The sequence below is a fragment of the Cnephaeus nilssonii genome (genome assembly GCF_951640355.1).
Source record: "Cnephaeus nilssonii genome assembly, chromosome: 7".
In the NCBI taxonomy this organism is placed as follows: domain Eukaryota; kingdom Metazoa; phylum Chordata; class Mammalia; order Chiroptera; family Vespertilionidae; genus Cnephaeus; species Cnephaeus nilssonii.
Genome location: NC_137078.1, coordinates 66,285,511 through 66,303,219, shown reverse-complemented (window position 1 = coordinate 66,303,219; position 17,709 = coordinate 66,285,511). Strand labels below are relative to the sequence as shown.

General features: G+C 38.6%; 1 protein-coding gene across 3 annotated transcripts in view; it reads left to right on the top strand.

Moving 5' to 3' along the window:
- Nucleotides 1-17,689, top strand: part of EFCAB14 (EF-hand calcium binding domain 14) — a 38,411-nt gene extending 20,722 nt beyond the window's left edge. The window contains exons 5-11 of one of the 3 annotated variants that reach the window (XM_079776825.1): nt 1,202-1,312; nt 2,308-2,412; nt 3,449-3,640; nt 5,361-5,447; nt 7,320-7,431; nt 9,968-10,093; nt 14,300-17,689. In XM_079776825.1, the coding sequence (XP_079632951.1) occupies nt 1,202-1,312; nt 2,308-2,412; nt 3,449-3,640; nt 5,361-5,447; nt 7,320-7,431; nt 9,968-10,093; nt 14,300-14,475 (909 nt within the window). In that variant the 3' untranslated portion in view covers nt 14,476-17,689. The remainder of the gene's footprint in view (nt 1-1,201; nt 1,313-2,307; nt 2,413-3,448; nt 3,641-5,360; nt 5,448-7,319; nt 7,432-9,967; nt 10,094-14,299) is intronic. The other 2 variants (XM_079776823.1, XM_079776824.1) reach the window with 2 other exon arrangements.
- Nucleotides 17,690-17,709: the final 20 nt, after the last annotated feature.

Sequence of the window (17,709 nt, the reverse complement as noted above, 5' to 3'; positions counted from 1 at the left end):
AGCTGAGCTGCACTGCTGCTGTGGGAGCGCACTGACCACCAGGGGGCGGCTCCTGCATTGAGTGTCTGGCCCCTGGTGGTCAGTGTGCATCATAGCGACCGGTCGGTTGTCTGGTCGTGAGATCGCTTCGGCTTTTGTATATAGAGATTTTTTTCCTGTTAATTGTGTCAGTATAAGCTACATGAAATTCATAGTTTGAAGATATTTGAAATAATTAAAAACACTGACCTCCATTTATTGGTGTTCAATGTAAAATGAAATCAATAATATATACACTCCCATTAGAATGGCTAAAATTGAAGACTGCAGATACCAGTGTTGAGGGTATGGAGTAACTGGAATTTTCATACACTGCTAGTGGGAATATAAAATGGTATAACCATTTTAGAACACAGTTTGGCAGTTTTTTTAAAGTTAAGTATACATCTACCATGTGATCCGCCATTCACCTTCTAGGTATTGTGATTATAAGCATATGCCCACATAAAGACATGGACACGAATGTTTATTACAGCTTTATTTGTAATAGCCAAACACTGAAAACAACCTAAATGCCCATCAACAGGGAAATGAACTACAATGTATCCATACAACAGAATGCCACCCAGCTACATGCTGAGTAGCTACAATATAGATAAGTTTTAAAATAATTGTACTAAGTGAAAGAAGTCATATTTTTTAAAAAGTACATACTTACTGCTTCTCTTCCTATGAAATTTATTTTTTTCCTAAATATATTTTTATTGATTTTTTACAGAGAGGAAGGGAGAGGGATAGAGAGTTAGAAACATCGATGAGAGAGAGAAACATCAATCAGCTGCCTCTTGCACACCCCCTATTGGGGATGTGCCTGCAACCAAGGTACATGCCCTTGACCAGAATCGAACCTGGGACCCCTCAGTCCGCAGGCTGACGCTCTAGCCACTGAGCCAAACCCGTTAGGGCTCTTTCTATGAAACTTAGAAAATGCAAATTGATATGTAGTGATAGAAAGTAGATCAGTGGTTGCCTAGGAACAGGGATAACTTGGGAGTGATGGATGTGTATTATCTTGATTGTGTTAATACTTTCACAAGTGTATGTATGTCAAAAGTTACATTTTGAACATGTGCAGTTATTGTATATCAGGTACATCTTAATAAAACTAATACAAATTTTTAAAAAGGAAAAAACACTAACCTTACTACATGTTTATGTTTAGAGCGTAGCTTCCATTGGCAATACTTTAAACAGTGTCCATCTTGCCGTGGAGGCAATACAGAAAACTGTGGACGAACACAAGAAAGCCATGGAGTTACTACAGAGTGACCTGGTAAGGAAATCTACAAGCACTACGGAAAGTCAGCACTCTCCTGCCTCCCCTTTTCTGAGTAGTAATAGTAGAGATACCCACTTTCCGTTTGTCTAAACAGACCCTACTATGCACCTTTAAAAAAAATACAGTAAGCAGTGTTTATTGTTATTTTTACAATCTGTAAATTAAGCAGTTAAGGTGGATAGAATTAAGAGCCTCAGTCTTTTGCAAATGTGCTGCAGGAGATACTGAAATAAGACACCTGAGGATGGAATGGGAGGAAGGAAAATGGAAAAGAATGAAAGGAAAGTAGGGAAGTGTCTCCATTGTTTATTGCTACATAACTAATCACGCCACAACTTAGGGCTTAAGTCGGCGCTTTATTATTTCTCACTGTTCTGTGGGCCCAGAATTTGGCAGGGCTCTTAGACTATGGAATGATAAGAGGCCAAGTGAAGGGGGCTCCAGAGGATGAAAGTCCATCTTGGATATTCATGCTCCCAATAGAATGCAGCCATATGTGTGACCTCAGCCTACAACATGTGAAACAGAACACTCCCACCCTGCTGAGCCTAGACAACCCACAGAATCCTGAGAAATAATAAATTATAGTTGTTTTAAGCAACAAAATGTGGGGATGATTTGTTACACAATAATGGGTAAGTTTTCAAATGTCTCTCTACTGTGCAGATGTAAGCTGTCTGCAGTTATTCAGAGGCCTGAGTTCATCTCCTAATGGGTACTTGGCTCCATTCAGGATTTATGAAGGCTGAAAAGGATAGCACAACCTCTGCTCGCATGCTGTGGAGATGAGTTATATGTACTTGAAATTGGGACTATTCAAGGCATACAAAAGCTCCCTAGCTTCTCCACTCATTCCTAGATCTGTCCCCCATGTTGATGAATCTGTGGAAGCCCCAGTGAGAAGCTAGAATGTTCTGAGATCATCCCAGATGGCTAAGTAGGCTTAGTAATTACTTATTGCCTATACTAACCTCCATTCCTGTTAACAGAATCAGTACTCTGTGAAGGAGACCAGTAGAAGTGACCAGATTATTCCATCACCTTCAGCTCCATCAGAACTTGACAATAAACCCCACAGCGAGAATGTGAAACAGGTACTTTTTGTCTCTGGCTTACCTCCCTGTGACCACAGTAGACTCTGGAGCAGCCAGAGTAGTTTGTGCTTAGGTTGTGGTTCCTCAGCTGGCATCTCACGCATATTTGTGCCTGTGTGAGAGCTGACCAGAGAGGGCTTGGATAGGGATCCAAGATGCTGTCCTATCTCTTATTTAGCTATCTGCTTTTTTCCCTGCATGTCAATCAGTGGAGTAAGTTTATTTTCACATCTTGAAAGACTAAAGACATAGAATGACCAGAGTATCCTGAAACTCTTTATGAAAAACAGCAATCTGAGCAAGTTAAAGATGGATGGATAGCAGATTAACTCAGAGTGATGGCTATTTTGAGTCACAGTAAATTCTAATAATGTTAAAAAGCATATCCTTAAAAAGTTAAGATTCTCTAAAGACTAAAACAAGGAGGAAAAAGGATATTGAGTTCAGAATCACATTGAAGAAAATAAAGGAAATCTTCACTAAGAAGAATTCCTGTCCTGAGTCTAATGCCCTTTAAAACCTATAGTCATCATTTCTATTTAAGTAGTAATCAGTAACTAAAGGAGTCAATAAAAATAATTGAATCTTGTACTAAATAATGCACTACCTGTTATAGTTTTGCTACATGAGCCAATTCAGTAATTGGTATTGTTCCTAAGGTAGTCTTGTTGTGACAAATTAGGTAAATGGATATTTCCGTTAATAACCCAGCAAGCTTTCCTGCCAGTAGGTGAGGTAAACATTGGGAAATCAATTCCCAACCTCTCAGCTTCCTGGGACCAGAGAGTGAATCATATAGGTAGTCCTCTTCTCTTTCCCCCTCCTGTCTAGCTGAGGCCGAACAATTCCAGAGGGAGTAAGCTGAGAGCGATTTAGAGTAGAGGGACAAAGCAGAGACAGACGATCAATGGTCTAAACCAGGAAAAGGAGTTTACTTCTATAACTTGACATAATAATGGTTGTTCAGTGCTGCTGGCCTGCTTGTCTAGCATACATCTTTAGCTGGATTCCACAACTTAATTTATTTCCACTCCAGAATATCCTGTGCCTCCACAACTCTTTAGAGGAGGTAAATAGTGCCCTAGTGGGGTACCAGAGGCAGAATGATCTTAAATTTGAGGGGATGAATGAGACTGTCAGTAATCTTACCCAGAGAGTAGACTTGGTAGAAAGAGATTTGGTTGCTATGAGCAAGATTGAAAAGCAAGCGAACCTGTCCGTCAGCATCATAAATCTTTTCAGATCTTTTGTGACATGTCTGTGTCGCAATGTCTTTTGTCTGTACGTGGCTGACATTCCACCACCTTTTCAGAACACAGTCTTCTGGCATATTTGAGAGGCTACACATTTGTATTATATTTAATCCTTAACCCTTGTCTCCTCTAATCCTACACTAGCTCTGTGATGTGCGTGGCACAGGCGGTGTTGGTCCTGATTAGGGAGGGAGATGTAGAGAGGTTTAGTTGCTTGCCCAGGGCTCACCACAAGTTGTTGGCAGAGATAACAAGCCTCCTATTATGTTACAAGTGACCCATCTGGTAGGGAAGCTCTGGCACATATTCCTAAGTGAGGTCTTCTTGATCTTTTTTAAGTTGTTAAGGGTCGGAGCAATGTCAGTGGCAATAACTGAAGAATCTTTTGCCATTTCACTAAGCCAGAACTTGGCTTTCAGATTTATCCTGCTCCATCTGCACATAAACTTTTGCATATAAGGTCAGGAAAGCCATTTAAAATAGATCAGAACTGACCAGCTCCTCAATTTAAGAGATCATTGAGTCCAGCTTCTCATTTTACATGTGAGGAAACTGGATGACCTACTAAGTCACCAATGCTAGCTGACCACGTGGTTTACTGGTTTTCATGTTATTCTGTGTTTCTTTAATCAACTTTCCTCACATATCTTGTGCTGGAATCCATGTGGATTGTTTTTTTAAAAATATATTTTATTGATTTTTTACAGAGAGGAAGAGAGAGGGATAGAGAGTTAGAAACATCGATGAGAGAGAAACATCGATCAGCCGCCTCTTGCACACCCCCTACTGGGGATGTGCCCGCAACCAAGGTACATGCCCTTGACCGGAATTGAACCTGGGACCCTTGAGTCCTCAGGCCGACGCTCTATCCACTGAGCCAAACCGGTTTCGGCTGGATTGTTTTTTTAATAGTTGCAAGCCTCACCTTTAAAGATTTCATACAGCAAAGATATAGGCATATATAAAGAAATGGAAACCAAATACATGAAATTATACTGTGAATTTAAGTAACCACCAAAGCTAGAAGAAAGCCCACAAATATAGCCAAACTCTGGCACATAGAAAGCAGTGTTTGAACTGGCTCTGCCATAGTGGAGCGTTGGCAGGTTGCCTCGACTTGGCTTGGAGGGTGGAGTAAGACCTGTCCCTCTCCTGTTTTACAGGGGTGTGTAATTGACTACAAATCTGCAAAGATGAAAGGAGCCTTACTGTAAAAGGGAGCCTTGCTTTTGAACTCTGCTAAACTAAGCAGGGGCTAGGAATTTTGGATGATTTGATGAGTAAAAGGCCTCCAAGGTTTTCGAGGCTTATTGTGAAAACTTACCATCCCAAACTTCCCCTACTGTTCCTCTCCTCCCCACTTTATTTTTCTCCAGAACAGGAAATTGTTAATAGTAAGATCTGTCTTACTGCTTCTTCCACTAGTATCTCAGCATGCTTCTAGGTTAAAGTTCTCTCGATTTTTATACTTCAAAGTTTTAAAGTTTGAATGAATCAACTAGACTAAGCACCATTTTCAGCTTTGTATCTTGGTGGCCTTTCTCCCCCTCTTCTCTCATTCTTCTTCTGGTATTTCCGCTGAAAGTGTTCTGAGATTTTTAAAATAAGTTTGACCAAATTGCTTAAAAAGTGCTAGATATTGTGTAAGTTTTAATGTTTGCCTTTAATCTTCTCTTGTTCTTTTTACCCTTTAAGATAGGTGATAGAGCTGCCACTCTGAAAAGAGAGTCTTTGCATCAGGTGACCAGCAGAATAGATACATTAAAAACCCAAAGCATAAAGGTAAATAACAGGAAGCTTACTCTGACATAAAGATAAATGCATCTGCATCTTTGTGCTTTTGAACTGCTGCTGCTTTCTCAAAAGGAACCCTTTAGTCTAATTCAGGATAGACACATGACCCCTCTTCTGGTGGAGCTCAAAGTCCATCAGTCAGAAAATCATTAACACATAATTGAACAGATAATTAATCATGAGTGTGATAAATGCTAGACAGGAAAAGTATAGGATATGATGAGGGCATTAGCAGAGATGAGGAAGGCTTTTCTAAGGAAATGACTTTTAAGCTAAGACAGGAAGTTAAATGTACTAATGATGGGGAACAGTGGCTTAGATAATTTAAAAACAGTGTCTAACCTAAAAATTATTTTTTATTTTTAAACTAGAGGCCTGGTGCATGAAATTCGTACACGGGTGGGTCCCTAGGCCTGGCCAGCAATCAGGGCCAATCAGGTTCCCCACCTCCCTGCCTCCACGCCTCCTCCTTCCCTCACTCCCTCAGCACCCCACCGCAGCTGCCGTTGATCACCCGCTATGTTCTGCGCCACCCCCTGGTGGTCAACGCACGTCATAGCGAGCAATTGAACTCCTGGTCTCCCAAACTCCCGAAGGGACACTTTGAATATTAGCCTTTTATATATATATATATATTGCAGTCTCAGAACTTATATAATCCATTTAAGCCTCAGCCAGTTCCCTTCACCTTGTACCTTTCTGTTTTATTGTTCATCCCAGGCATATTTACAAGATAAGCAATCTGTGATATACTCTGATATCCCAGGAAAGAAAGTCTCAGGGTATCAGAATAAAATACAGCTAGTACACATTTTTGCCTAAATTTATTGGCTTTACTTTTAGATCCTTTGTGTTTTTTAATTGTCATCTCAATATATAAGTCCCTTTGTGCTGCCTCATCTAAGCATCCTAACCACATGCCATTTCTCTTAGCATAAATTCTTCAAGCAGCTAGGACCTAGTTTTAGTTATATATGCCCATATATTAGCTTCCTAAATAAACCAAGAGTGATCTATACACTAACAGTGTAGAAATAAAGGCATCAGAGAAATAAGTAAATATATATTGAATAAAACAAACATGTAATGAGTTGATATTCTAATTAAGCACAGGATTAGGACCTTTCACCCTAGCCTAAGCAGTTAGAAACAGGCCTCATAGAAACCAGACTTCTCTCCTTTTATAATTAAATTTATTTTTGTATGCCACTCTAGATCATCCTGGAGATGAGGCAGGGTATAAGGTAAAAAGCTTTTTAAAAAGATATAAGTAAGATTTTGAATTAGAAGTATTAGAGCTTCTTCTTCGTGTTCCTAACAGTTCCTGCCACCAGTTGAATGATCACCATGGGGGGAGAGAAGGAAGATCAGGGGAATATTTGTGGTTTGGTTGCTTTTTTTTAATGTGATAAGAGCATAAAACTCTACCTAAAGTGGTCTAGTCACAAGGTGAAGTAATATATTCAGGAAAATTATTTAGTTAGTGTGAAATCGTTCCTAGAAACCAATATGCTACTCATTTAGGAAATAGGTGTCGTAGAGGCACCTGAGCAAGGGGGCATTTCCTTTACTGCTGACACAGGCATGCCTTCCCCCATCAGCCAAATGTTCGCAGTGAATCAGATCATCTCTAGCATAATGTTCCCTTAATGGTTTAGGCTCAAATCCAGCTAGGCCCTCATCAACACTGAGTACCGAAGATATCTCTAGTATTTGTTGATTCATTCCTTCATTGCCTGTACTGATAGGGAACCTCCTGGGGGTCAAGCACTACATGCTAAATAGGCGTTGGGAATATAATAAAGAATCAAATGAAGTCTTGCTTCCGCGTTAAACCTCTGTGATCTTTGTTTTGGACAGAAAGAAGATGGTTCAGATTCTCAGGTATCCAAGGTAAGGGAGAAACTACAGCTGATCAGTGCTCTCTCCAACAAGCCTGAGAGCAACAGGCCTCCAGAGACCACCCATGAAGGTGAGATATTCAGGGCTGGCTTCTGAATATTTCACGCAGGCTTGAGCAGCTTGCCTCCCACATGGAGTGGAAAGGTGTTCCAGCAGGCCTGATCGAACCCAGTGAATGATGCCTGAGCGCACCGAGATGAAGCTGATACACTTTGCTTTCATTTAGCAAAAGCCCATTTGGTACATGATTTGTACTCCAGTCTATTAAGGGAAGAAGGGTAATGTTTAGCTGGAAATAGACTTCTCCATGCTGTCTGCATCCAATTATAGGCAAAAAAAAAAAACAAAAAACATTACTGTCATAGCATGTATTAAAGTAGCTAAATGTTTATGGAAGTATTTTCAATTTTTAAGTGCATAAAATTTACTTTAAAATAATTATTAGTCCTTCTGAAATACCATTAACAAATGATGGGATCATTGAATTGGAAAGGCCCTTGACTTTAGGTAGGGACATACCTAGTCAATATTGGCAGATATATCAACCTCCACTGGTTTAAGCTCTAGGAGGACATAATCCTAAGGCATTGGACTATGTTGGCTTTGACCCCTACCCCCCACAAGTATTTTTTATTTTTGAGAAAGCAATATAACCTCTCTATTCTCTTTTGGGTGGGATACAGACTACAGTGGGAGGCCTTGTCCTAGCAGTCTGCTACACAACTGTATGGTAGCATTCTTTCAGCACCAGCTCATCTGGTGGCATATACCCCTGATCAGCTCATAGCACAGCTCTCAGGATATCAAATATCCAATGCTGTTTTCACTTGCAGCTTAAACTCTTAACATCTAAACATGTACTGGTGCTATACGATCTTACGGTGAGACCACAGGTCCTACTGAGCCACGCCAGAGACCACAGTTTCAAACCTTAATGTTGTATAATATTGATTGATCTTCACTTAGCCCTAAACATGTTCAATCTATGCCTTTAACTCATTCAGTCACTATGCTACTTAATTCTCTTTTTTATTTTATTTTTCAATTACAGTTGACATTCAATGCTATATTAATTTCGGATGTACAGCATAGTGGTTAGACAACCATGTAATTTACACATATTTCAAGTACCCACCTGGCACTATACATAGTTATTACAATATTATTGACTGTATTCCCTACACTGAACTTATATTCCCATGACTGTTTTTGTAATTACCAATTTGTACTTCTTAATCCCTTCACCTTTTTCACCCAGCTCTCCAACCCCCCTCTCCTCTGGCAATCATCTGTTTGTTTTCTGTATCTATGAGTCTGTTTCTGCTTTGTTTGTTCATTTACTTTGTTCTTTAGATTTCGCATATAAGTGAAATCATATATTTCTCTTCCTATACCTCAGTGATTTTTCAACCATTTTCATTTCATAGCACACATAAACTAATTACTAAAATTCTGCAGCACAACAAAAATATATTTTTTGCCAATCTGACCAAAAAATAAATATAATTTTGATTTATTTACCAATAATAATAATAATAATAATAATAGTTATCTACTCTTTTTACTCCAAAGTGACTTTTTAAAAAACCGGGTGCCTATACTTGTATATAAGGATTTCTGGTACCAATAATTAACTAATCAATCTTATTATGCAATGTGACCAGTAAGGTGCAACTCTATTACTAGTACATGACCTACATATTCATGGTTCAAGCAGGGCATTCACACCAGACAGCTATTATTGTGTTGGCTGTTGTCATTTTTTTTTATTTTACAATCTAAGGGAGAAGAGATTGGTGCCCCTCATTAAATGGTCAGGTATTGCATGTTTTAAAAATTTTTTGCAGCACACCAGTTGAAAATCACTTCTCTAGGTCCATCTGCGACATTACTAGATTTCATTATTTTTATGGCCTAGTAATATTTCATTGTATATATGTACCACAACTTTTTTATCCAATCTTGTATTGATGGGCACTTGGGTTGCTTCCATATCTTGGCTATTATAAATAACACTGCAATGAACATAGGGGTGCATATATCTTCTCAAATTAGTGTTTTGGGTTTCTTTGGATATATACCCAGAAGTGGAATTGCTGGGCCCATTTTTAATTTCTTGAGGAATCTCCATACTGTTTTCCATAATGGCTACAGCAATCTGCATTTCCACCAACAATGCACAAGGTTTCCTTTTCCCCACACCCTTACCAATACTTGTTTTTTGTTGATAGCCATTCTTACAGGTGTGAGGTGATATCTCATTGTGATTTTAATTTGCATTTCTCGGATGATTAGTGATATTGAGCATCTTTTCATATGTCTATTGGCCATATATATGTCCTCTTTGGAAAAGTGTCTATTAAAGCCCTCTACCCATTTTTTAATTAGATTGTTAGTTTTTTTGGTGTTAAGTTGTATAACTTCTTTGTAAATTTTGGATATTAACCCCTTACCAGATGTATCTTCTTTCATTCAGTAGGTTGTCTTTTTGTCACAATTTCTCTTAAATTAAGTATATATGCATTTATCCTAAGAGATAACCTTCAATGCTGGTTTAACTTGGTGTCAGACTTGCTAATAACTAAAACCATGTGTATTTGTTACAGAGCAAGTACAGAGTTTCACATCAAAGCCATCAGCATTTCCAGAATTTCCACAATCTCCTGGAGATGACATTGAGAAAACAGCCCAGCTAAGATCTGTCTCCCTACCAGGAATTACTAGCATCAAAGGTAACTTTTTATACCATGGAGTAATAAGGGAAATGTTCAAAGTTAAAAATTTCTAATTTTTTTAACTTGCAAGAAAAAGAATTATATATAAATCTGGGCCAATATTTGATATGCATTTGTATTATATAATCCTGATTAACAATCCAGGGAACATAAATATTCATGTATGATACTCATTTTACTAATAGGGAAACTGCCTAAGTCCACACAGCAAATAATTAATTGAGGCAAAATTCATACCAAGGCAGTCTGACACCAAAGTTTACACTCTTAACCAGTGCACTATATTAATCTCTCTAGTAATGTTTTTAGAGTTTTCATTCATTCATTGAGTACCTAATTATACCCAGTGCTAAGCAATAACAATACAGTATAAGATAGAGTCTCACATTCCTCACAGATATAAAAGTCTAGTGGAGAAGGCAAACAAGAAAACATAATGAATACTGTAAGATTAGAAAAAAAAAGTAAAAGTTGACCCTATTTGTCAGGGCCCTCCAAAAATGAGGAGTCCTTTAGCTGAAAATCAGTAAGATAAACATTAGTAAGAAGGATATGATTCACAGAAAAGTATCTTTGCCTTGCTCCCAACAGTGTATATTCTGTCCCTCATCGTGATGTTTGGGTCTCCTGATTTTGCATTTGCTAACAGCCTGGAAAAATCACCCCATTCCTGTCCATTGCCTTTGCCTGGCTCCTCACCTCAGCTTAGATACCATTCCACCAGGGAACATTTCCTTACCTCCCAGGACCAGATAAGGTTCCTTCTGTGTATGACCTCTTCTGTTTGGTACCTATCACTCTGTTGTAATTTCCTCGGGAGACATAAAATTTAACTTCACTCCTAGCCCTTAGCATAGTGGCTGGTATACATGAATATTTGTTAAGTGAAAGAGTTCTCTACAGGCTACGGTTGAAGCATAGAAGACCTAAATTTATTTTGCCATTTAAATGCAATTATTTTTTTCCCCATTGCAATTGTTTTTTTTTCTTTCTGTTTTCTGGGGAGACAGGAGAATGTTAAGTTGTGTTTATTGGCAATACAAGTTGCCTCCTCCTACTCTCCATTATTACTTCAAGAATTGATGAGAATGAATGGAGTTGAAAGTCTGTTAAGAGCAGATTAAAAACAAGCCATCTTAACATTTGTACCTAACATAGATTTTACACACTTTTGAATGACTACACTTTTGAAATGATCTGGAACAACAATTAGATTTTTATTTAAGTACTTCTACCAAGTACATAGCACATTTTATTAACTTACTTCATATATAGTACACACACAATAAAACATTTTTCAGCTAGCCACTTGGTGGCAGGCATTGAGAACAAGCATCCCACCTGCTTTTCTAGCTTTCAAGACTTATATTTAGCTGCTTTGCTAAGACTACCTTAAGAGTGAAACTAGGCGCTTATTCAGAAGCTTGTCTACAACTCCTTGAAGGACTAGACCTTGCACTGCAACTGTTTCTCCCCTTCAAATTATTACTATTCTTCTTAAGTACCAAACAGCCGGAGGCCTATTGAATCTAAGTGTGAAGTTGAATAAATGAAGAAAGGAAAGGAATTTAGGAAGATTTTTAAAGAAACATAAGCCTTATTGACTATCTTCTGATAGTAGAGACTAAATCTACTAAGTCATTCAATAGGGGCATAACCAAGTCCAAGTCTTTTTTATTTCATTTTTTTGTTAATCCTTACCCAAGGATATTTTCCCCATTGCTTTTCAGAGAGAGTGGACGGGAAGGGGGTGTGGGGACAGCGAGAGAGAGAAACATCAATGTGAGAGAGGTACATCGATTGATTGTCTCCTGCCTCTGTCCTGGCCAGGGGCTGGGCTTCAAACCTGCAATCCAGGCACATTCCCTTGACTAGGAACCCAAGACCTTTTGGTGTACAGGCCAATGCTCTCACCATTGAGCCACACCGGCCAGGGCTTAAGTCCTTTTTAAATGTTATGTAAATAATTGGCCCTCCTATTTGGAAACAGTTTAAGTGCCTATCAACAGATGAGTGGCTTAGAAAACTGTGGTACATTTACACAATGAAATACTACACTGCTGTAAAAAAGAAAGAACTCTTATATTTGTAATAGCATAGATGGACATGGGGAGCATTATGCTAAGTTAAATAAGCCAGTTGGAGAAAGATAAATATCACATGGTCTCACTCATTTGTGGAATATAATAAACAACATAAACTGATGAACAAAAATAGATCCAGAGACATAGAAGCATCAAACAGACTGTCAAGCCTCAGAGGGAAGGCAGGGAAGGGGGTGTGAGTAAGAGATCAATCAAAGGATTTGTATGCATGCATATAAGCATAACCAATGGACACAGTCAGTAGAGGGGGTGGTGAGGGCATGTTCTGGGGGGGGGAGGGAGCGGTCAGGGAGAGGTCAGTGGGGGAAAAAGGAAACATATGTAATACTTTGGACATAGCTGAGGAAAGAATCAATGAGCATGAAGATATGTCATTAGTAATTTCCAAAATAAAATGCAAAAATTAAATTTTAAAAAATAATTTTTAAATTATTTATTAATTAAATAAGTGTTCATTATGGGGTCCTTGAGAAAATACGAGAAGAAACTGTTGATAGACATTCTCCAATCCTATTGGCTCAAATAATATCTTAGAAATAAAAAAGAAGATATAGCCCTGGCCAGCGTGGTTCAGTGGTTAAAGTATCAGCTTGTGCACCAGAGGGTCAAGGGTTTGATTCCTGGTCAAGGGCATGTACCTGCGTTGCAGGTTCAATCCCCTACCCGGGGTCAGGGAGCATGCAGGAGGCAACCAATCGATGCATCTATTTCACATCAGTGTTTTTCTCTTTCTTCCCCTATACCTCCTCCCTTCCATTCTCTCTAGAAATCAATGAAAAAAATATCCTCACTCAGGTATTATTGCTCTCTCTCTTAGCTGGAATAGATGTAGCTTTGAAGAGATATACAGAGGGGGTAAAAACAGATTTATATTTGTGAGTACATGACACAGAGTTTATTATTGTATTATTCTTTATTATTGTACTAGAGGCCCAATGCACGAAATTTGTGCAATAGTAGGCCTTCCTTCCAGCAGGCACCTGGGACCCAGGCTTCCCTTGCAGCACCACCTTCCTCCAGAAGGTCGTCCAGAAGGACGTCCGGTCTAATTAGCATATTACGCTTTTATTATTATAGATTTGCCATACAAACAACTGTAAACCTACTTTTGCCCCTGGTTGTTTTTAGTTAAGAAATAATTCACATACCATATTATTCACTCTTTTAAAATGTATAATTCAGTGTGTTTTTTTAGTATATTCACAAATTTGTGCAGCCATCACACTAATTCTAGAACATTTTTATCATCCCAAAAAGAAACCCTGTACCCATTGAACAGTCATTCCCATTTTCCCCTTCCTCCAGCCCCTGACAACTAATCTCTCAACCACTGTCTCTTTGGATTTGCCTGTTTTGTTTATTTCACATATAAATGGAATCATACAATATATGACCTTATATATACTTTTTTCTTGCATTATATTCCTTTCATTTAGCATAATGTTGTCAAGGTTCATCCATGGTTCAGCATGTAATAGTATTTCATTCCTTTTCATGGCTGAATAATATTCCATTGTATGAATACACTTAGTATTCCCATTCATCAATTGATTGCCATTTGGGTTGTTTCTACTTTTTGGCTCTTAGCAATAATGTAGCTATGAACATTTGTATACAAGTTTTTGTGTAGACATATGTTTTCATTTCTCTTGAATATATACCTAGAAATGTAATTGCTGGGTCACCTGATAACTCTGTTTAACTGACAAAATGCCAAGTCTATTTTACAAGCTCAGCTCCTGACAATTAGCTCTTTAAGCCTCTGTAGTCCTTTTCACCCCTTCAACAGAAGAATAAAATCTGAAAATTCCTAAAGGAAGGCCCTGGACAGAGAAAAGGCCAGTCTATTTTATTCTCCTGTGATTATCTATCACTGCTTCTATTTTGGGAGGATAGTGCCATACAGTATTTCTCTCAAGGATCAAGAAAGAATTAGTCTTTCTGATTTAGTGATATCTTAAACTTTACCTTTTGGAATCAGAGTCTGCAGAGTAGCTTTCTTTTAATGCTTTACATTCAGTTGAGGCTATTTTTTAAACTGTTAACTAAATTTAGCTATATTTATAGACATATACACTTTTTGCAATTTTTTTAACAGATCTTCAGGATTTATTCCACAAGACTGGCCAGAACATGGATGGGGAGCTGACCTACCAGGAAATTTGGAACTCCTTAGGCTCTACTATGCCAGCCCCAGAGAGTTTGGGAGAGTTTGATGCTGATGGAGATGGAAGATACTCATTCCTGGAGCTAAGAGCAGCTGTAGGTGTCTAGCCTCATTGGGCATATTTAGAAATGGATATATACCCTGGGCTACCTAATATCTACTCGCATAACAAAAACACCCCTTCTGTTTATCTATCAGTCCTCCAATCCTCCAAACTATTGTAGCAGACACATTGCAACCTTTTAACTTGTTTGAAAAAGCTATATAAAAGTTATTTTTTTAAGAAAGACCATTTTACTTATGATATTCAGAAATCTATGATTTCCTGAAACCAGTAAGATCTTAATTCTAAAATTGCCAGAATAAAAGTCAAGCCCTTTTTCTTTCTCTTTCCTTTTTTGAGGGAAGGAGACCTTATCTTTTAGAAGTAGAAAATGTATATATAGTGAGAATAAGCCACCTTTTATATTTCACATAAATTTGCCTTAAATTAGCTGCACTTTATTCAGACTCAGAAAAATGTCTTTCCTTTAAAAGATAGGCTTTTTCTGTTTATAAATATTTAAAATGAAAGAAGAGTTCTGCATATTATGTGGGAAGTTAGGAGGAATGGTTTGAAATAGGACATGAACAAATGGCTTGTCAAAAATCGCTAATTTGATCTGGTAGCGACTAAAACTAGGCCCATGTCTCCTTCAGGCATCTCCTTTAGGTGCTACCATGGGGTTTGGTCTGGTGGCCAGAGGAATATATTTAGGGAGTAGCCTCCAGGTGCAGGAAAGTAAGATCTATCTCTTTGTTTCTGTCCCCTTAGCTAATTCCAACCTGTGAACCAGAGAAGTATTCTTGGCATTTTTATTATTTTTTATCCTATTTCAGGTTTATGAACATAAAAAGTTATCCAGTGGGGAGCTATATTTTCCTCCCTGAGTGAGCAGGATTATCACACATGCACTCTAGTCTATCTTTAAGCTGTGGCTGACTTCCACCTCTGATACTATCTCCATTCTGAATGGCAGGGCTGAAGTCCCTGGCCACTGGCTCAGCCTGGCTGCCCAGGAGCTTTACGGGAGAGCTGTGCCTCTAATTCTGACCCAGGAAACTCTGAGATTTTACATGGGGGCTAACCAAGAACCTAATATGTTCCTCTGGGGGATAAGGCCATACAAGTTGTGAACATACTAAGTTTCTTCATGGTTATCAGGTCAGAAGTAGCTGGAAGCTTTATGTCCAGAGGATGCCAAACATAGCAGACAGGCCTGGAACATTGAGCTTTACATGATGGTAGCAAGTGTTTTCGGATCTAATGCAAGCAAGTGCAATACTTTTCCCTTTAAATACTTCTATACCCTGGTACTACAGGACCCTGAACTGAAAGGAATTATACCTCCATGCTATCTGTGCTGTGTTGTTCTTAGAAGGAGTCTCTGAACAACACAAAAGGAAAAAACTTTGCAAAACTTAACTGTGCTGTAGGCCACGTCAGGGAGAAACTAGAGAAGCTTTTGTGGACCAACTTCTTTAGTGGAGTTCATTTCCATTTTAATTTTGTCCAAGTTGCCCAGTTAGCCATGGATGCAGCCAAACATCCTTAACTATTTAAGGGCTGGTTTTGTTTTGCTTTTTCTTTATATGATATTCAGCTTGATTTTTTTTCTAGAAATATTAAAATTTAGTTAAAGCAAGATGAAGTCTTTTCCCATGAATGTGTCTGCTTACCTCATACGGCTTATGCTTCTCTTTCTTTAAAAAAAATTTTTTTTTCCTTGCCCATCTGAGCTATTTCACTTTCTTGGAAAGGTTAAAATATAATATAAAATTAGCACTTTGGGTAACTTGAAGAGTACTCTCCTGGCTGCCTTCCATGCCCACCCCCCTTTTTTAATATATATACCCTGACGGATTTTGTAACAACCAAATAACACTCTAGCAATAAATTGAATTATTCTGCTATATTTGTATATACTGTACCATAAATAGTATGTCTACCTGGAAGGTATTTTTTTGAGAACTGATTTATATGAAATATACTTGGGGGTAATGTAGCTTGTCCTTTTTAGTTTCAAATTCTTATTCATAGGCATATACTTTGAGGACACCTTAACTCTTTGTTGTATGTACTTTTCTTTTGCATCAGAGAGCTATCATGGAGGAGTCATTTTTTAGTTTAGTTTATCATCCGTTCTCACCTCAAGTGTGTCTGGCTAGCATCATCCTTGAGCCAGGTATATAGTACCATCCTCTCCCCCTACCCAATTTGGCAGAGGTGTTCCTGCTACCCTCTCAGACTTGAGACTACCCTTGTCACACAGCCTGGGGAAGTGCCCTATCTCCCAGGCAGAACTAGGGCACCTTGAACTCCTTTGTTCTAAGTTGAGCAGATTCATTGGCCTAAGAAGAGCCTCAGAAACCTATTGTTCAGTGTTTATTTGGCATTTTTATTTGTAAATTGTCTTAAACTATAATCAAGCCTCACCTGCCACCTCTCAGCTCTGAAAGGAAGGTCAACAGTAGTGGTGAGTTGGGTTTTGGTTTTGGTTTCAGTTACTTGGACCTTTCCACTCTGGCAGCTCCTAATGCTGCCTTTCCCAAGTTACCCAGAGCACTGCTTCTTGGTCCGTTTTTTTGTCTTGTGCTATCTGATATAATCTTTACTTAAAGGGCAAAAGTGTTTTGTAGGAAGAAAAGAACCAGAAGAAGAGAGAATCAGCTTAGAGATGACTGTGATGTTGTCTTAAGGGCAGAGAGAGGCCTGGCACTTAGGAATGTGCCTCAAACAGCAAAGCTGAAAAACAGACACTATTCACCTACTGGCTACTGTCCCTCCCATTGGCATTTCCTCACTTTATGTTGCTGGACAGAACACTGTCGGCGCCCCCGCTGGTCTTGCCGGTCACAGTTGAAGATTCTGGCTGTGATGGGCTCATACTCATAATGGCCTGCTGTTGAGTTGTTTTTAGTGACAGCTTTCGTTTGCTACACACCTCATTGGCTTGCTTACCAACACCAGCTAGATGCAGTCCCTGCTTTCGTATCCAAACCAGAACACATTTGGGTATTCCTGAGACTTTATAGAGCGTGTATTGTTTGTTATATGAACCTAACCTACCTTGTTGTTTTTTCACATTAAGAAATGTCAATCTACTTTGCTTTAGTGGAGCTATTTTTGTAATGTATAAGCAATTTTGGTTCTGTTTGGGGAGTGAATTCAAGGTTTCCATGGCTTGATTTGAACTTTGCTTATTTCATATCAGTAATACAACCATTTTAATTTATCTAAATAAAACATTTCCTTTTTCTCCCACTGTGTCTATGACTAAGGTCCCCACCCATGGTTACTA